Below are 21,251 nucleotides of genomic sequence, written 5' to 3' on the forward strand. Positions count from 1 at the left end.
GGATTCAGGTGAAAGCAGAGGGGTGCCATCGTACAGCAATACGTCAATTTAATGACGTCATCGTAGTACACATGGGTATAAATAAACATTGCCACGTTGCTTTGTCTGTGTTGGGGGGGGGGGGGTATCTCCGAGCGTTACGTAATATTTGGGGGGTGGGGTGGGATGTATGGTCTAGCGTTACGGGGCGTTACAAGGGGGTGGGTGGGTGTCTGATTTTGACAAAAATAGCGTTACGTAATATTTGAACGGCCCCTCTATGTAACCGACTTCTCTTTCACTAACCACTTACAACTAACCCACAGTCTTGAACAGGCCCCTGGGCCCGTTCCACGAAGCGATCTTAGCCCTAAGATCAACTTAAGTGCATAGGGTAGCTATGCGCTTACGGTAATCTTAGGTCTAAGATCGCTTCCTGGAACGGGGCCCTGCTGGATAGCTGAATATTCCACTGCAAAATGTAAGGACAGCGTGCTTGAACCTTAATTGGATAGAAGCACGAAAATAACGGGGGGTGTACGCCTACGGAGCTTGGGTGGCGTGAGTAAATTCGTTGTGCATACTGGGATTTTATTAGGGCATTTGCAGCCATAGTAGTGTACATCCATGCGCGAGTGCAGGGATGGGGGAATTGTGATAAACACAAACACGTGTGTATTAAACTTATTTGTATAAATATTTATAAAATTGTCCAATCAGAATACAGAATGACATCACTATTCAAGGAAACTTCTATTTTGAGTTCCGGTTTCTTGGAAGCACGTTGCAATGTCAACAACATGATAAACAACAAGGGAAATGACTTATGTCTAAATATACACGTTGACTCAGGCAGTCTTAGTGATAATCGGGTGCACGCCTCGGGATCGCTATAAAACAACTATGGCTGAAGCAAATGCTCACTTACTAAATTGTGTTGAAGACGAAAGAATGGAGCAAACCAACGTTTCCACCGATCAAACTACCGTCAACCCCTTGGAAAGATTACTACAGAGGCAACGCAGGTATGATTTAATTTAATGCTGCCCTGCCCGTGTCCTTGATTAATTGATTAATTTGTAACTATCTGCCACCATATAAATGGCAGTACAGTATCCTAAACCGACACTGGCAATCATTGGGATTTGGATAAAAATTAATAGGCCTACACTCGTGACTTTGGCTTCTTTGTTTACCTTGACGAACAAGTTTATCCTTATTTAATTCACTTCTCCCCCCAACCTTCAGCCATTCAACTATTATTGTTAGCCCCACCTTCAAATTCCCCTCCCCCCAGCAAATTTTCTCTTTTTTTTTTTTTTCTTTTTTTTAATGTATTTTACAGAAGGAAGGATGGAAATTTATGCACTCAACACATTTTATATACGGTTATATGGCGAAGGACATATGGTTAACGACCACACAGATATTGAGGGAGGAAACCCGGTCACTACTTTATGGGTTATTCTTTTCGATTAGCAGCAAGGAATCTTTTATACAGGGGCGGGACGTAGCCCAGTGGTAAATCGTTCGCTTGATGCATGGTCTGTTTAGGATCGATCCCCGTCGGTGGACCCATTTGGGCTATTTCTCATTCCATCCAGTGCTCCACAACTGGTGTAACAAAGGCTGTGGTATGTACTATCTTGTCTGTGGGATGGTGCATATTAAAAATCCCTTGCTGCTAATCGAAAAGAGTAGCCCATGAAGTGACAACAGCAGGCTTCCTCTCTCAATATCTGTGTGGTCCTTAACCATATGTCATCTGCCATATAACCGTAAATACAATGTGTTGAGTGTGTTGTTAAATAAAACATTTCTTTCTTTCTTTTATATAGACCATCCCATAGACAGGATAGCATGCACCATGACCTTTGGTGTACTAGTCATGGTGCACTGGCTGAAGCGAGAAATAGCCCTACACTGGCGGGGATCGATCCGAAACCGATCATGCATCAAGCAAGCGCTTTACCACTGGGCTACGTCTCACCCCGTGTATTTTATGGTGTCCTATAGCATCATTCAACACCACAATAATTCTAAATTAAAAATATTATCATAATTGACAGTAAATCTCAAGCAGAGATGAATTTTACTTGTAGAATGCAGGAAATTGCATTTCAGGACATCTAATTTCAGGGCTTCTCAAATTTTTATAAAATCCACTAGCCCTGGGATCAGTGGTTTTTAAAAATGTACTAGCCACAATTAAAAATTCACTAGCCCTACTTTACTTCAAGTTAATATAATTTTACGTAATAATCGGATATAACACCTAAAGAGGGAGATAGAGCTCAAAAACACTAACATTGGGAGATGGGGTGGGTGCAGGATATTCATATTTACATGTAACCCGGGGAAGAAGTAAAGATAACACTCCTTGTGGTTCCAATATTTTATTTGTAGACCAGTTGGAAAAACCTGTAAAATATAATACAAACATTCCTTACAATCACACATTAACTTTGACACTTCCGCGCACATGTATAATATAAACTCTCAATTAAGATAAAATTATTACATCACTATGTCCGAATATCAATATAAAATACAAATTACAAATAAATATATCTTACCAGACATCCACAATATCTATTTGATCAGACACTGGAAATGCAGTAGTGTATAAAATATATATATAATAATCAACCCATTCTCTGCAGAATAATTGGATAAAATAATACTGACTGTCTGCTTCTGATGAAAGCCGATCGTAATCTGACAATTAGGAACAATCTAGTTATAAAGGGCGTAGTCCAAAAGCATGCAGTGCGTGTCTCGGTGTCGAGTCATCAGTCTTGCGTGAACTGTCATCGTCGCACGTGAATTAACAACTACTAACAAACCCAACACAATAAACAATGACCACTGCTAACAAAAAAGATGAAATAAACAACACACCTTTCTTTAACTATTTTATATTTAAAGATCCACTCCCTACAAATTAGTTTTTAAAAATACTTAATATATTATAATTAATATTTAATTGAAATCTTTGATAATTAATAATTTAACGCCTGGTTACATACAAAATAGACTTAACTGCAACATTTGACCTAAAATAATTCACTAGCCGTTTGGCATGCCAATAGTACTTATTTACTAGCCCAACATTGAATATCACTAGCCATGGGAGTGGGGCTACCATAATCTAGAAGCCCTGAATTTTGAATATTTTATTGGAGAACATACCCGCGAATGCCCTTAAAACTTTGCTTTGCACCCTCGATCTCAGTAAGGTCCCCCCCCCCCCCCACCACCATTATCTACTTGGTTTCATTGTGCCTGCACCTCGATCCCATCCCCCATATAAAATGCTCTTGCCACTGTCCCAATGTAAATTCCTGAATACACACCTAAAAATGAAATGTCTGCTTTCTATCCAGTAGTAACTCCCAGCAGTTCTCTTATTTGGGGTATTTTCATCCCTGTGAATATATTTTATAGCAAGTCAAAATGTCACTATACAAACCCCCAACATATTATAAAAATATGTAATAAAACTTGCATGTGAAAGCCAGTATTTTTAATGCCACAATGTAATTAGGGTCTCCACAAGTCCTAAATATTGGATGCGAGTACTCGGGGGGGTCAAACTCGATCTGGACCCATGTATCCGACATTTACAGTAGATGATAAATAAGACTAAGGAATGAAGTAAAATAATACTATGCATCTTCATTCCAGCGCTGTACATGAATGCCAAATCATGCCATTGTATTGCATTTAGAAACCGGTTGATATGTTCAGTATTGTGATGTACGGATGTCCAGATTGAAAAGAGAAACTAGCACATGATCATATAATTATTGTGTAACTTGTATTGCTGGTTAGTTAGGCCTACTTCTAAAAATAATGTTCCAGGCCTATAATGTTTCATTTGTACGGGTACTCAAGTCCTGTGAATGCACTTGAGTCTTGCTAGATGCTGCCCGTGCCCGAGTACTTGAGTACTCGTGGAGACCCTAAATGTAATGGTATGTCTTGCTTCAATGTATATACTATTATTAAATATATCAGGGCTAGCTCTGGGTGAGCAAAACAATTCGCCAAATTGTCTATTACACTTAAAAAATTGCAGAAATTGTCAGTTATTTTCTAACAAAATATGAATTATTACATGAAATTATTTCGCTAAAATAAAATTCACCAACTGCTTTCAAAATTTTGCGAGTGCCAGAGCTAGCCCTGTATATGTCATCTATTGTATAAAAGGTCTGTCCTGAGTTTGTTGTCGTTGTTAAGATGTTGCCGACCAACAGAGACTTTTTAGTGACTATAATTACATGACTATAATTATAATTAAATAGTTTGTTTTCGTATAAAATATCAGTGACTAAATGTGTTTCTGATCCTTCTAGTGTTTGTACTTATTTCAATGCCTGATGTACTTTCAGTTTAGGATTGATCCCCATCGGTGGGCCCATTGGGCTATTTCTCGCTCCAGCCAGTGCACCGCGATGGGCATATCAAAGGCCGTGGAATGTTACATATAAAAAAATCCATTGCTACTAATTGAAAAATGTAGCAGGTTTCCTCTTTAAGATTATTTGTCAAAATTACCATGTTTGATATTTAATAACGGATGATTAATAAATCAATGTACTCTAGTGGTGTCGTTAAACAAAACAAACTTTTTAACTGTTAGTTTACAACAAATATTTTTTTTTTTACAATTGACTACAAACGTCAGGATTTGTGGAACATCCATTAACTAGTACATTACTTCATATAGGAAAAACCTCTTCATTGTTTTCATTTTGTTCTTATATATTGCTAATTGCAGTGAAATTATGAATGAACTGAGAAACATAGAGGAAGGCGAAAGACCCGTTACTGGTCGGGATCACCGTGGCAACATCAACAGTTTCTTTGCCAAACATCTCGTAGATCCGGCTGGCAGCAGTGGCAAGGAGAATGTCCCGTCCAACGTTGACCGCGTTGAAGAGCACCGCCCCGAGTCGGTGGTGGTGGAGGTGCAGGGGCTGTTCGAACAGCACAGGGTGTCATCCATACTACAGTCCGCTTCCTTCAGACGTCAGCTCGAGTCCGCCATCAGAGGAAGCATCACTTCGGCTTCAAGGCAGATGTCAAGTGCCTCTCAGGCGTCACGTCGAAGCAGAAATGGATTGAGAGTTGCCTCCCCTGCCCAACCGAGCACGTCTCAGCAGGTGGCAGATGAAGTAGGTCAGTCGAGATTACCACAAGTTCCAGTAGCGCCACCTCTTGAAAGTTTAGCAGCAGCAGCAGCGACAGATTCGATACCTCCCCATCACTCGAGAGCTTCCAGTCATGATAGTGTAGTGTCTGTGGAGTCAGCAAACTCAGCTAGTGAAGGTTGTTGTTTGTTGGGGTTTTTTTTTTTTTTTTTTTTTTTAAACAACGAAACGTTATTACCCCAGATCACTAGCAATGTCAAGGTTGGGGTGCCTTGAGTCATCGTCTTACAATGTACAATAATAATAAAATTATAACATATTTCATATATACATGTATGCACACATACACATACATATAGATACATACACATATATATATATATATATATATATACCCATACACATACACATACATGTAACCATATACACACATACACACATGTACATAAATATACATACATATACTGGTATATACATACATATACTGGTATATACATACATACATACATACATATATGATACATATGGTAGTTACATTCATTTCATTTGTCGTCTATATTGCACAAGCATATCCATATTTGGGGGTTTTAAATGATCTGAGGGTCAAAATGGGTAGACACAATTTTAATTTAATTAATATATATATATATATATATATACTGTAGATCTTGAAATTAACGCATCCCTAAATTAATGCGAGTGACGGTGGCAGACTAAAATGCGACATGAAATTAATGCGAGTAGGCTCCCTTTGAAATATTACTTTCCTAGCAATACACATGCGTGTACTTTTTGGTTCAATTCAAGTTACAGTTGTCTTCATTGAGATCAACTTACTAACATATCTGTGTTCAAATCAGTTAACCTGTTTAGTCCTTAGTGTTTTTGGTGAGATCAACTCCAAGCATATTTCACAGCGTTGAATTACATAATGGGTATGGTTACATAAATCTGGTTAAACATTAGCATATATGTACCATTACAACTGTATCGTCCTAAGAATGTAGACATATTTCAAAGTCATAACAAAAGAACAATTCACCCAACTAAGTTGCAGTGAACTTGAACAGTGAAATCAAAGAAATGGTCAACCTCAGGATTAGGATGTTAAAATCCATTCCCACACGATGTATCGTGTCGGCTTTTGATAGGATAGCCAAAGACCCTGCAATCATCACGCGTGGTTGGCATCCAATCAAATCAGTTAACCTGTTTAGTCCTTAGTGTCTTTGGTGAGATAAACTTCAAGCATATTTCGCAACGTTGAATTACATAATGGGTATGGTTACATAAATCTGGTTAAACATTAGCATATATGTACCATTACAACTGTATCTTCCTAAGAATGTAGACATATTTCAAAGTCATAACAAAAGAACAATTCACCCAACTAAGTTGCAGTGAACTTGAACAGTGAAATCAAAGAAATGGTTAACCTCAGGCTTAGCATGTTAAAAACCATTTACACGCGATGTATCGTGTCGGCTTTTGGTAGGATATCCAAAGACCCTGCAATCATCACATGTGGCTGGCATCTTGTTAGATTATTGTACAATAGTATGTCTCGTCTACAATGAATTGTGCTCCAGTTGTTTTATAAATGTATTAGAATTTTAATCTTTGTTTTAAAAGAGTGTGACACATAGCTTGCTGGACTAGTCAACAATTAGTCAGACTTGCCTACAATGAATTGTTTTCCAGTTGTGTTATATGTTAGAATTTTAATTTTTTTTTTTTTTTTAATAACGTGGGACACATAGACAAAACATAGAAATAAATGCGTCATATTATTAATGCGAATTACACGAGCTCGCAGTTTTCGCATTAATATTATGATCGCATTAATTTCAGGATCTACAGTATACAGTTGAATCTAGGGCCTCCACGAGTCCAACATATTGGACTCGAGTACTCGAGGGTCAAACTCAACCCGGACCCGAGTACTTGAGTACTCGTGGAGACCCTAGTTGAATCCCATTGGCTCGAACCCATCGGTGCTCGAGAAAGTGCTCAACCCATCGGGTAGTTCAACCTAACCATTCAGTCAGCAACATGTAAGTGGAACTAAAGACTTCGTTTTTGATTTGAGCGTTGCAATGTATTCGACCCTTCTGATTTCGACTCGACAACACTCAACTGTACTTTCATTATGAATATAAATATGGCAGTTGAGTGGAGTATATGATGGGTCGTAGATTTTATTTTTCACAATGGACTCAAGTTTTCCCCCATCTCGGCTAGTGTCCCACGACTAGGACATCAAAGACATTGGTGTGTACTGTCCTGTCTATAGTATAGTGTATATAAACAATCCTTTTCTGAGGGGTGCAGAAATGGAAAATATTTCACTAGCCTGCCGGATCAGAACCAACTAAAATTTACTAGCCCACCAGAACTTCTACTAGTCCACCAGTCTATAGAACAATATATTATTGTTTAACAATATTATAATAATAATTATTATGAAATTCTAGTGACATCCCGCAAGTAATGTATTCAAAAGTGACCTGCAATATACTTTTAGCATAATCAAGCCACTTCTAGGAATATCACTCTTGCGCAGTTCGGAACTACGAAGTCATCTATTGTCAGTGCATTACATGTATTGTTGTGTATTTTGTCATCATTCTGAGCAGTTTGTTTGAATGGCTTAAAATTGTGGCAACAAAAATTAAATAATAATAATAAAAAAATAAATAATAATAATTAATAAAACAAATTGGATGTCAGAAAAACCCATATCACCTGTCGGACTGGTAGTTGCATTTTTAACTGGTCTGTCATAATTTTTACTCGCATTTGGTGAACAGGCAAGTACATTCTGCACACCTGCTTTACTGCTTTTTTGTTAGGAGTGGCCTAAGTAATGGTAGCAGGTTTTCCCTCTCTTCCTCTGTCAACAAATGTGCTGAGGTGTCCTTTAAACATACAGTCCTTTCTTTTCTTTATCAATACAAATACTGAGTCTCTCTGTGTGTGTGGCTGTGTATAAGTGATGAGTTGTAGGATCAATTCTAAGAATATATTAAAACACAATTTATGTTCTCTGTTTTCAGACTCCAACTTTGATGAAGTTTCTCCAGCTGACATTGGTGTGTGGAGACCAGTGATTGAAAGGTTTGTCTTTAGACATAGCCGATATTTCATGACATGATTTATTTCATGTTTGTCGTCATGTGTTATCCATGCATCTGTCTGTCCATCCAGCTACTCATCCATCCATCCATCCATCCATCCATCCATCCATCCATCCATCCATCCATCCATCCATCCATCAGTCCATCCATCCATCCAATCCGTCTGTCCATCCATCCATCCATCCATCCATTCATCCATCCAATTATCTGTCCACCAACCTACCTAGAGCATTTTGTTTGTCCTCAAGTTGTTTTAGCAGATAGTTATGAAGTACTGACCTGAGGTGTGCAGGATTCAGAATAGGAATTAAAATAGTAGGCTAAAAAACCCATATGGTCTGCTGGAATTAAGATTTCATAGGGTGAGGGAGAGGTTTAGAATAGTGTGTGGAAAGTAGTACATGTTTGACCAAAACAAAAAGGCCATCAAATGATATCTGTATGTTTTGAATACAGTTTTCTTCTTAATGCACTGAAGACTGAATTTGTTGTGAGGGTAAAGTTTAGAATAGTGTGTGGAAAGTAGTACATGTTTGACCAAAACAAAAAGGCCATCAAATGATATCTGTATGTTTTGAATACAGTTTTCTTCTTAATGCACCGAAGACTGAATTTGTTGTGAGGGTAAAGTTTAGAATAGTGTGTGGAAAGTAGTACATGTTTGACCAAAACGAAAAGGCCATCAAATAATATCTGTATGTTTTGAATACAGTTTTCTTCTTAATGCACCGAAGACTGAATTTGTTGTGAGGGTAAAGTTTAGAATAGTGTGTGGAAAATAGTACATATTTGGAACCCCCCCCACCCCCCCACCCCCCCAAAAAGGCCATTAATTGATATCTGTATGTTTTGAATAGTTTTCTTCTTAATGCACCAAAGACTGAATAAAAAAAAAAAAAGTTTAATGTTTGTTGTGAGGGGAAGGTTTAGAATAGTGTGTGGAAAATAATACATGTTTGACATACTCGCCTCAAAAGAAAGGCCATCAAATGATATCTGTATGTTTTGAATATAGTTTTCTTCTTAATGCACTGAAAAGTTTTTTGTTTGTTGTGATTGTTTGTTGTTATTAGTGTTGTTTTCCATCTCCAGCCCTGCCGAGCCGCTGACGTGGGAGAATGTGAGTCAGATCCAGCGCGAGGAGCTGGTTGAAGAGATCAGTGAGTTGCTCCACCACCGCCTCGTGTCGTCCACACTCGACGGGGAGTTCCGAGGACTGCTCGAGATCCACATGCAGGTGAATACACACTACAGCTTGTGGGGTGGCGTCAAGCCCAATCGGTAGAGTGTTCGTCTGAAGGCTATTTCAGTTTTATATAAATTATTGAAAATCCTGTACTAATATTGATTTTTGGCTAAAAAGGAAAAGGACCAAGAATTAACTCTCTTCCATTTTAGTATAGGACTACTTGACGGGGCCCCATTCCATGAAGCGATCTTAACCCAAAGATCACCGTAACTGCACAGTTAACATATGCACTTAAAGTGATCTTAGTGCTAAGATCACTTTGTGTAACGGGGCCCAGGTCTGTGCTCCACGCTTGCTGTCAGTTGAGCTATCTCGGTACCACCCGAGCCCAGGGTACACGGAACCTGTAGTGCATGCCGGGTAATTATCCCCCATGTGGGGGTCATACACTCGGGAGACACATCCATAATTGTACCCGTTAAGTGGGTGAAATTCGGTGTATGTGGCCTTACAAATACTCATTGAGCCTAGCGGTGCACTCCCTCTGGGTTGGAGCCGGTACTCGCATGAAAAATCCCCCATTGCCTCAGGTGGGATACAAACCCCGTACCTACCAGCCTAAAGACAGATTGCATAACCATTACACCATTGAAAAAAAAAAAAGGAATTAACTTTCTTGAATAGTGATGTACTTTGTATGATTTACTCCATTTACTGTATAGTGTACATGCTGAAAACATTAGAATGATGTCACATATAAGGCGTTCTTGTTTTCGGATAAAGTTTTGAAATTTCGTCTAGGTATATTGCAAGATATTTTCCAGCGCTTATGTAAAAACAAAATTAGGAATAGCACTTTTTACTTGTTATTGGGAATACAAAACAGTAAAGTAAATTTAAACCTAATTAGTGTATAATTTTATTATAAAGTTAACCTAAAAAGATTGTTTGAGAATGTATTACATGGCAGGGCTCAAACATAAAGAGGACACCGATGACAATTGGCGTAGTTGTGATATTTATTACTGTAGGTCAGAGGCTTTATAAAAAGTTTTGCTGTTAGTTGAAGGGATAATTTTATATTTATTGCAAATTTACTGGTTTAAAACTGCTGTAGGCAGACTCAAAATGGCCATACCCGGTAGTTTTAACTGATAACACCACGGTAATGTTCTGGTTCAACAAACTCTTATCAAAAATGATAGTGGCTTTTATTCTCTGAAGACATAGACTTTTCATCTTCATGGCTATGACATAACCCAAGGAAACACTTCCAGTAATTGTTATATTAACACTTGCCGTAATAGTAACTAAACAATAATAGTTTCTATATCGCTATTAGTATTAATGCTATAAACATTACAAACAGCATAAAAAATATTTGTACACATGTATGTATATTTTTAAATCTTTTAAAATTACTTAATGCACCATATTTTTAACTGATAACACCACAAAGAATTAAATGTAAAAAAAAAAAAAGCTGGAATAAAATGTTTGTATGTATTTTTTCCAGTCTTTAAAAAACTTCAATAATGAATCATATTTTTAACTGGTAATACCATAAGAAATTAAATAAAACAAAACAGAGCCTTAAAGATGTGTTATTTTTATTTTTATATATATATATATATTTGTTTTACAGAATCGCCTACAGAGCACAGAATTCGATGGTGAAAATGTGGCTAACTTTGTGCGGTCGCTGCCACGAAACCAACCAATCCTCCACAATGACTTCAGCCATCTTGGACTGCAAGGTCCAACAGATAACCTTGACAACATCTCCGTGACCAGCCTGAGTGCCACAGCTGTTCCATATACTCATGTATGTCTTGCTATATTGTCACTATTCATATTGGCATTATTATTACTATGGAAATGTGCAAATCACATGAATATTTGCATGGCTTTGGATCTCAGCAATTAATAGGTCTTTTGTCCGTCCTGAGCATATCTGGGTCTTTTTTGTGCAATAAAGTTATTAACAGCTGCTGAAGAGATGTGGATATTCAGAAAAGCATTTCAAGTTATTTTAACCCAATTAAAGCTTAACATTTCAATAGTTTTGAGATAAAATGTTTTGAAGTCAGCTTGTTAGAACTATATGTGGGTGTGATTATTGTGAGCATAAACAATTGAGGGACGTATATGATCTTGACTTTGGTGGCATCTAAAGCTCTGTGTTGCCTGTGCACAGTATTCAAACACTGTAAAAGAATGAAGGAATAGATGTTTAACAACACCCCAGCACGAAAAATACATCGGCTATTGGGTATCAAACTATGGTAATGTCAAACACTGTAGTGCAACGTTAGTGCAAAATGTTGTTTATAGAATCCTGAAGGTTATTATACCTGAAAACTTTATTTTTAAATACATGTATTGCATACAGTGTGTGAAACTGAAAAATATGGGAATAATAATAATAAACTTATAGCCACTTAATTAACTATATTTAGTATTAATTGTTTCCCAAATTTATCAAACTACACTTTAACTTTGCGATCTCTACTTTGAAGGGACTAAACCAACAGGCTTAAAATATTGGTGGTTCAAGACAAATGTTATTGATAAAAATATTATGCCACAACACCTCAAAATATCTTGGCTTTTTGAGATTACAGAGGAGAAAATAACAAAGTTGTACTGTGTGTTCATTATGAGACTTGAACCTTAAGGTTTCAATGAAGAGGTTTGGATAGTGTGATTGCACGGTTTTGGAGTTTTATTTTATTTTATTTTTTTAAATCTTTTTTTTTTTTTTTTTTTTTTTTTTTTTTTTTGATAATATGTTTATTTACATATTCAGAGCTCACCCAGTCCATTACCAAATTAGCCAATTGTTAATTTTTATACAAAGTTGCTACAACATTTAGATTTTGGCTAATAAAATTTAATTTAAATTAACCACTTTTGAATAAGTTTCAAGGAAATACTTTTCATATCTAAAAATTAGCTAAAACAAAATTTGTTCTAGTGTGAGCCCGCTCAAGGCGAAAACAAAGTTCACATCTCCCCCCCCCCCCCCCAGAACCCCTGCCACGGGCTTCGCGCCTGCGGCGCTCGCGGTGTCGGGCTTTGCCAGACACCTAGACTCCCCCCTGCAAAATTTTCTGCGCACGCCCCTGGCATATTAATTTATACTGGTAGATTTTCAAAATGGAGAAAGATGAAACTAAACTTTGCTATTTGTATTTGCAGAGTAATTTGTATCTAAGTCGTGAGATAAAGAGTCTGAAGGCTCAGATGGTAGAAATGAAGAACATGATCAAGTTGAACTTTGACCTTTCACTCGACATCCAGCGTGCTGTGCGACAGGAAGTTGCTGCTGGGATTGCAATGGCTGCAGGTTAGTTTAATGTTTAGTATTGGAATCAGACGAGCACCTAAATATGTCTGAAGGTACCGTATTTGACCGGAAATAAGCCCAGGGGGCCAAGACAACTCATTGTGAGCTTGGCATGGGGTGGGCTTATTCCCAGACAAGGGGCCAGTTTTGTTGAAATTTTTTTTAATAATAATAATTAAAATAAATAACAATATTTAAATGAACTAGGAAAAAAACAAAAAACGTTCAGTAGCACATCTATTAATTAGTGTTCCATTTGTTATTAATAAATAATAATTGTTTATTAATTAATTTTTTTTTTTTTTACTAGTATCTAATTATCAGAAACACACCTTCTATGTTACAATTACTTACCAGTGCTGTTTATTTACATCCAAAATTTAATGCTGAGAAGACTTAAAACAACAGCAATTAACAACAAACTCAATAGCCTATACACACGTTTCTGACACGGGCAGCTAGCTTACACTGCAAAGAATTGTCAATCTAAGGTCATTGTTCTTAGCCAATCAGAATACGGTATTTGCTTAATTAGCATTAACTGCGGACCCAGTGTGGTGGTAAAAATAGACACTGGTTTTTAGTTCATACTTGGCTTGGATACTTCAGAGAAATACTGCAGGCATGAAATTGAAAACAATGTTACACACTGTTATTGTTAGACTGCTAAATCTCACTGGTGGTAAAATATTGTGTTACATTTGTGTTTAATTATCTGCAGGAGGTATGACCTTTTAAATGAACTTTGAGCAAACTTGCAATTTCATGTTATTTATAAGGTGACGAAGTTGGGGGTGGGCTTATTTACGAATGAGGGCCTAATTTCTTAAATGCTATCAAAACGGAGGTGGGCTTATTCAAAGACATGGGCTTATTTCCGGTCAAATACGGTAATAATTAGGTATCCCAAACATAAAAGAAAACCCCAGAACTAGCCATGGGCATTGATCTACCATATTCTAGAAGTCTTGTTAAATTTCTTTGCTGCATTCATTAGTTGTAATCAAAAGTTAATTTATAACAAAAATTGATTTGATATCTTTTGTTTTAAGTTTAAAATATATATATACCGGTAATATGTTTAACAGTGAAACCCTTCATAGGCTATATATATTTTTGGGATTTTCTTGTGTTTTTGGTTTTTGTCAGAACACATACATGTAGTTGTGTTAAAAATGGCTTTAAAGATTAACGTTATACACAAATCATACAAATTACATCACTATTCAGGAGAAAATCATACAAACTATTAGTATTCAAGGGAGTTAACTCTTGTTCATTTTTCCTTTACCGGTAAGTCAAAATACAATGTTAATGCAGGATTTTCAATAAATTATTTTATAAAACTGAAATAGCCTTTATTGGAAATGAAAACATACATAATGTCATATTGTGATATTTGACTACCACTTGGCAACACATATTTTGGTCTGGTTTTAACTTTACTTTATTTTAAAGTTTACATAAGAAATGTTTGTCATTTTTTAATGAATTTATTGATGTATAACAGTCACAAATTGTACTAAATTTGTGACTGTCATCCAGTGATAAATTTAGAACAAATTTCAAACAATTTTTATAATTACAAACAAACTTATTTATTTATTTAATAATACACAGTACATCATTTTATTATATACACATACGTCAGTTTCTGACGTCCTTTTCATTACCTGATTTACATAATGACATCCTATTTGACGTAATTACATAATTTTCTGAGGATTATTGAAGGATAACATTAATTGTTTTTAATGACGTCATCCAATCAGAATAGATTAAATCTTATGATGCCAAGAAGTTTATTATTATAATGATGTAACATTTCAAATTCTTCTCTTTTTTTTTCTTCCCAGGTGAAAATGCTGCAGCAGCAGCCACGGCCCCGGCGTCAGCCCGTTCGATGCCAGTGAACGACACCCACTGTGTGGTCTGTCTGGAAAACTTCTCCGACTCCGTGCTGTATCAGTGTGGACACATGTGCGTCTGCTATGCCTGTGGGAAACATCTGCTTTCTCTCGGATCGAAGTGTCCCATGTGCAGAGCACCAATCAAAGACATCATCCGCGCTTACAAATGTGCAAACGAATGAACAGAGAAAGTGAAAATGCTATGCAAGAATTTATTCACTAAATACATATATGTACATAAATAAAAGAGAGTTCACCAGGAAAGGCTTGTGGTCACTCCACACTTGCCTGGAAAACTTTAGCAGAGCAGCAAATTGATCAACTTGCAATAATTTATTTTAATGAATTTCATTTGAAACTTCATGTGACTGCTCACATGGCATCATTAAGGAGAGTGATCTTCAGCTCGCCTTGATTTTACTCCTGATGAAGACTGTAAATATATCTATATGACAATGATGTAATCAAATTTAATGCGCCTATTTTATGAGCGAACCAGATGTTATGGAAATTGTTGGTGTATTTATTAGAAGTAGATTTTGATTTAATTTGATTTTTTACAAACCTTTTTGTGTGGGTGGGAGGTAGCCTACCTAACAAGTAAAAATGGATCAAAATGACATTGGACTTTTTCAAAACTTTGCAGCATCTGTATTACAGTGTAATAAAATTAATGATATATTCTAGGTGTGAACCAAAGGTAGATGTTCTGGGATGGTTTATATTGGTAGGTTTTGATTGAATTTAATTTTCTGCAAATGTTTCTGGGTGGGAAGTAAATTGAGTAGACATGAATGAAAATAACACTGGATACTTAGAAAAATCTGCATGATGTTAAAAAATCGAGAGTATACCAAGTTGGGTGATCTTTTTTCTATCATTTGTGTTTTAATATTATATTTCTAATTTATTTATCATGTAGTTCTAAAAATCTGAATTTTCATCGAAGAAATAGATGTTATTTTCATCATGATGAATACTAAATTCAGGTAGCTGCACAACTTATTAATAAATTGTTGATACATTGGTGTAATAAATTTGCAATAAGTTATTTCTTATTTACATTTATGCCATTAAATCACGTATGTTTATTATGCTGCAGTTAGTTTAGATGTTTATTCTATGGAAAACAAAGAAAACCATACAAACGGTCCCCTTAAGCCAATTTGTATCATAGTAAAATTTTATTTAGATTATTTTCTTTTAAGAAATGCGAAGTTTTAAAAAACTGAATAGGAATGATGAAAACCTTTTTCTTAAGATGAATTGCTACTGGGGTGGGACATAGCCCAGGGTACAGCGCTTACTCGATGCAATCAATCTCCATTGGTGGGCCCATTGGGCTATTTCTCGATCCAGCCAGTGCACCACGACTGGTATATCAAAGGCCGTGGTATGTACTACCCTGTCTGTGGGATGGTGCATATAAAAGATCCCTTGCTGCTAATCGAAAAGAGTAGCCCATGAAGTAGCAACAGCAGGTTTCCCCTTTCAATATCTGTGTGGTCCCTAACCATATGTCCAACACCATATAACCGTAAAATAAAATGTGTTGAGTGCATTATTAAATAAAACATTTCTTTCTTTGAATTGCTCATTGGCAGTCTCCATCTGTTATCTTGCAATACTACTAATAAAAACTAAATTGCCTGGATGTGAACCTACTGCACCAATTCTGGTTCATAACAGTCGGCACTACATGTACAGTTATTACCTTTTTAGGAGGTGAACCCTGAAAGGAAGTCTTTGTTTTCTGTGGTGATCTATATTGACGTAATTCATCACTTAATGTTTTCCTTTACCATAGTTTGACACACAATAGCCAATGTCCTTTTTGTGCTGGGGTGTCGTTAAACATCTATTCTATTCTATTATATAATAACAGTAAGCATTTTATTATATTATAAAAACATTCTTGGAACTGATCCAGTAAATCATTATATGTAATATGACAGTGTTGTGTAGGTAGGGAAGATGTTAGTGTGTCATCCAGGTCATGCACATTTTCCGACTATTTTATCATAGGGGCGGGATGTAGCCCAGTGGTCAAGTGATCACTTGATACGCGGTTGGTCGAGGATCGATCTCAATTAGGGCCTCCAGAGTACTCGAAGGTCAAATTCAACCCGGACTAGATGATAATGAGACTAAGAAATAAAGTAAAATAGCATTATGTATCTTAATTCCATTGTGGGGGCGGGATGTAGCCCAGTGGTCAAGTGATCACTTGATACGCGGTTGGTCTAGGATCGATCTCAATTAGGGCCTCCAGAGTACTCGAAGGTCAAATTCAACCCGGACTAGATGATAATGAGACTAAGAAATAAAGTAAAATAGCATTATGTATCTTAATTCCATTGTGGGGGCGGGATGTAGCCCAGTGGTGATCACTTGATACGCGGTTGGTCTAGGATCGATCTCAATTAGGGCCTCCAGAGTACTCGAAGGTCAAATTCAACCCGGACTAGATGATAATGAGACTAAGAAATAAAGTAAAATAGCATTATGTATCTTAATTCCATTGTGGGGGCGGGATGTAGCCCAGTGGTGATCACTTGATGCGCGGTTGGTCTAGGATCGATCTCAATTAGGGCCTCCAGAGTACTCGAAGGTCAAATTCAACCCAGACTAGATGATAATGGGACTAAGAAATAAAGTAAAATAGCATTATGTATCTTAATTCCATTGTGGGGGCGGGATGTAGCCCAGTGGTGATCACTTGATGCGCGGTTGGTCTAGAATCGATCTCAATTAGGGCCTCCAGAGTACTCGAAGGTCAAATTCAACCCAGACTAGATGATAATGGGACTAAGAAATAAAGTAAAATAGCATTATGTATCTTAATTCCATTGTGGGGGCGGGATGTAGCCCAGTGGTGATCACTTGATACGCGGTTGGTCTAGAATCGACCACTTGATCACTTGATATGCAGTCAGTGTGGGATCGATCCCTGTGAATGGACTCGAGTCTTGCTAGACTGCCCGAGTACTCGAGTACTTGTAGAGACCCTAATCCCATTTGGGCTATTTCTCGTTCCAGCCAGTGCACCATAACTGGTATATCAAAGGCCATGGTATGGGCTATCCTGTCTGTGGGAGGGTACATATAAAAACAGGTTTCCTCTGTAAAACTATATATCAAAATTACCAAATGTTTGACATCCAGTAACTGATGATTAATAAATACATGTGCTCTAGTGGTGGTGTTAAACAAAACTAACTAACTTTTAAACTTTATTTTATCATAGGGTGTAGACCAGTCACTTCCCTCTCATGCAGATTGTTTTTTAAACTATTTTATCATAGGGTGTAGACCAGTCACTTCCCTCTCATGCAGATTGTTTTTTAAACTTTATTTTATCATAGGGTGTAGACCAGTCACTTCCCTCTCATGCAGATTGTTTTTTAAACTTTATTTTATCATAGGGTGTAGACCAGTCACTTCCCTCTCATGCAGATTGTTTTTTAAACTTATTTTATCATAGGGTGTAGACCAGTCACTTCCCTCTCATGCAGATTGTTTTTTAAAACTTTATTTTATCACTATTAAGACCAGTTCACTTCCCTCTCAAATGTTTTTTAGTATCAAGGGTGTAACCAAACTTCCCTCTCAAATTGTTTCCCACTATTAAGAGTTGTTTCTTTCAAATGCAAATTTAGTAAAAAAAAGTATTCCAAATGTTTCATGTTTTCTCTGTTAAACATAAGTGTTACATAACTTAAGTATAAGTGCACAGTTGCCAGTATTTCCGAGTCCTGCCAGAAATTGAGATCTCTCATTCTCCAAAGTGGCCCAGTGGTAAAGTTGATGTGGAATGACAAGTGAAAAATGTGTGGCATAAGATACAGATTGGAATGTGGCAAATAAAATAAAATAACAGATTGTGAAAAAGATGCTGTGTGAATGGGAAGAAAAATTTGAAACCAAAAAAGGAAACAGAATCAATTCAATCATAAGTGAAAAAATATCCTTGTTATGAACGTGATCCATTTTCTGTTTGGTCTTCTTTTTTAAGCTTTAAGTGGTGGTAGGGTAGGCAGTGAAAAATATTTTAGTTGAAGGCAAACAAAGTGAGAACAGGCTGAGTAGTCACATGGAAAAAGCAATGTTCTAACAACACCACGGTTATATGGTATTAAACATGTTTAAGGACCCCTGAAATAATTAGAGAGGAAACAATACTTCCGCCACTGCATGAGCTACTTGTTTATTAGCAGCAAGGGATCTTTTATAATATAGTCAGACCTTGTTACAACGACCACATTCGTCCCTGGGTCACTTTGTCATTATATCGAAATTGTCGTAATAAAAAAATTAATGTTAAACATCGACTATTGGGTGTCAAACATTTTGTAATTTTCACATATATTCTTAGAGAGGAAACGCGCTACATTTTTCCATTAGAAGCAAGGGATCCTTTTTATGCACCATCCCACAGGCAGGATAGCACATACCACAGCATTTGATATACCAGTCTTGGTGCACATGGCTGGAATGAGAAATAGCCCAAGGGCTCAACGATGGAGAGCGATCACAGACCATCATTAAATATATAGAGGATAATAAACGAGTTACCAGTTATCGGATTTATGTCCCGAGTGAAATAATGTTCAGTTATCACAAGTTTTAGCGAGTGACAAATGAAAATTATTTCACGAGGGACATAAATTTGATAATAACTGGTACCGAGTTTGTTATTCTATTTATTACCTCAGCTATTTTTTCTCTAAAAGCTTTTATTTTGGACACGCATGCACATACATGTATAGAAACAATATAAATCACTTTACGCTCTGTTCTGAGTATTCCTATAACTTTGTAATTCAATCACGTTCATAGATAATTTTCAAAAACAAAAGTTCTCTTTATTCTGGTTGTCACGGAACATGCTCTTAAATTTGTTTCGCCTGTGGCGATTTTAATTGTGTTAGAGGGCCGTGTGCAGTTTATTGCCCGTAGCCCAGATGGGCAACTTGTTACGTAATACTTCGCACGATCGGACATTCCAATACACACCCTCAGCCAGCTGCGGAGGCCATGTGGCTAGTAGTTACGTAATATCTCCGGTAGTGCTGTTTATGGCCAGGAGATTGCTCGCGGTTGGCGACAGCCAGACTGACGATCAGAGAGAAATATACCGACTCTAGTAAATGTAGAATATGAGATGATACGTGAGGTACCGCCTTGTTCCCCCAGGCCAATTCTGATTTTGGAATAAATAGCTAGGATTTAGAGAGATCTAGGAGAACGAATTAGGACGGCTCGAGGGGATCACGAACGTAGTCCGTTAGGACTTGGTAAATATCATTTTTCTGCTCTGTGTATAACCTTGATGTGATTGATGTGACTTTAAATATTTTAATACTGTATTATACCAATATTCTTTAGACAGTGTCTTCGGTCATCTGACGAAGTAAATCGTAGACTTCTTGTTCTAACATTATATGAGTATTTGGTAATATAAAGCTTAGCCAGTCATCCTAGAAGACCCTAGGTAAACTGTAGGTTATTGTCTTTATTGTGATAAGTATTAACTCTGTGTTACAAGGTTACTGAATGAGTAGTTAGGGTTAATTAAAAATTAATCCGTTAGGAATAGAGCTGTAATTCCTTTATTAATTAAGTTCCCCTGAAAGCGTTTCTAAATTATCACACGTTACTGAACGAGTAGTAAGGGTTAATTAAAAATTAACCAGTTAGGAATGGTGTTGTAATTCCTTTATTAATTAACTTCTCCTGTAAGCGTTTCTCAATTATCACACGTGTGGGTGTGGTGTAACGGTGAAGTGATTCGCATATTGTGTAACTAGACACCTAGAGATTAACTAATTAAGTGATCAGTTCTGGGTTGTTATTATTGCTGTTATTAATTTACTACTACGGCTGTACATTTGTCAGCGTAGATTAATACAGATTCCAAAGTGTATTGTGTTTTTGTTGTGTTTTCTAGAGAACTAACGTGCTATAATAATATATACTTTATATAAGATCGTATCTCTGATCATACCTAGACGAGCCATACTAGGGTTTAACAGCCTGTTACAGAGAGATCTAATAGATATACAGTTAGGAGAGATATTTTCATAATCGTGTTCTATTCAGTTACGGGAATTATAGAATCCCTGTGACACTGGTACAAAATCTGTAATGAATTGCATTAAAATGACATTTTGTTATAAATTTAACACTTTAAACTACATGACGTCATTGTGTGTATTTGCCAAATCGTGACGACTTCATATTTAGTACCGACAAGTTCATTGGTTTGTAAGCGTCAAATCATCCAATAGCATTGTTCGTTAGACCAATGCGTGATAATTTCTCAGTGAGAAATTATGATTTTTATTTTCCCCGTTGAGTGCCTGCTGGGGTAATAAATTAATAATCAAGGTGCATTCACTGTTAATCTAATCATTCCTTGGTTAAAGACATCCATGATTGGCAGCTACTTCATTTTCAACATCATAAAATAAGTAGACTTGATTGTTCAAAGTTAATCCTTTAATTGAATGACTAAAGGCTTATTTT

At 36.7% G+C, this 21,251-nt stretch overlaps 1 protein-coding gene across 2 annotated transcripts; it reads left to right on the forward strand.

Annotated features, from left to right (window-relative positions):
* The first annotated feature begins 301 nt into the window (after positions 1-301).
* LOC121384760 lies at positions 302-15,774 on the forward strand. 2 transcript variants are annotated; one of them, XM_041515306.1, is made up of 7 exons: positions 302-1,004; positions 4,766-5,166; positions 8,195-8,255; positions 9,368-9,512; positions 11,110-11,289; positions 12,666-12,813; positions 14,670-15,774. In XM_041515306.1, the coding sequence occupies exons 1-7, from the start codon at positions 883-885 to the stop codon at positions 14,903-14,905; spliced, it is 1,293 nt and encodes a 430-aa protein (XP_041371240.1). In that variant the 5' UTR covers positions 302-882; the 3' UTR covers positions 14,906-15,774. The 2 variants fall into 2 exon arrangements, with proteins under 2 accessions (XP_041371240.1, XP_041371239.1); XM_041515305.1 differs by having other exon boundaries at positions 303-1,004; positions 4,766-5,316.
* Positions 15,775-21,251: the final 5,477 nt, after the last annotated feature.

Source organism: Gigantopelta aegis, chromosome 10, assembly GCF_016097555.1.
Source record: "Gigantopelta aegis isolate Gae_Host chromosome 10, Gae_host_genome, whole genome shotgun sequence".
Lineage (NCBI taxonomy): Eukaryota > Metazoa > Mollusca > Gastropoda > Neomphalida > Peltospiridae > Gigantopelta > Gigantopelta aegis.

Bases quoted from the DNA above. Each gene is read 5' to 3' on its own strand.
- LOC121384760 (XM_041515305.1), top strand. From the start codon at position 883: ATGGCTGAAGCAAATGCTCACTTACTAAATTGTGTTGAAGACGAAAGA. The intron at 5,317-8,194 runs GTTGTTGTTTGT...CTCTGTTTTCAG, and splicing joins AGCAAACTCAGCTAGTGAAG to ACTCCAACTTTGATGAAGTT. The intron at 8,256-9,367 runs GTTTGTCTTTAG...TTCCATCTCCAG, and splicing joins TGGAGACCAGTGATTGAAAG to CCCTGCCGAGCCGCTGACGT.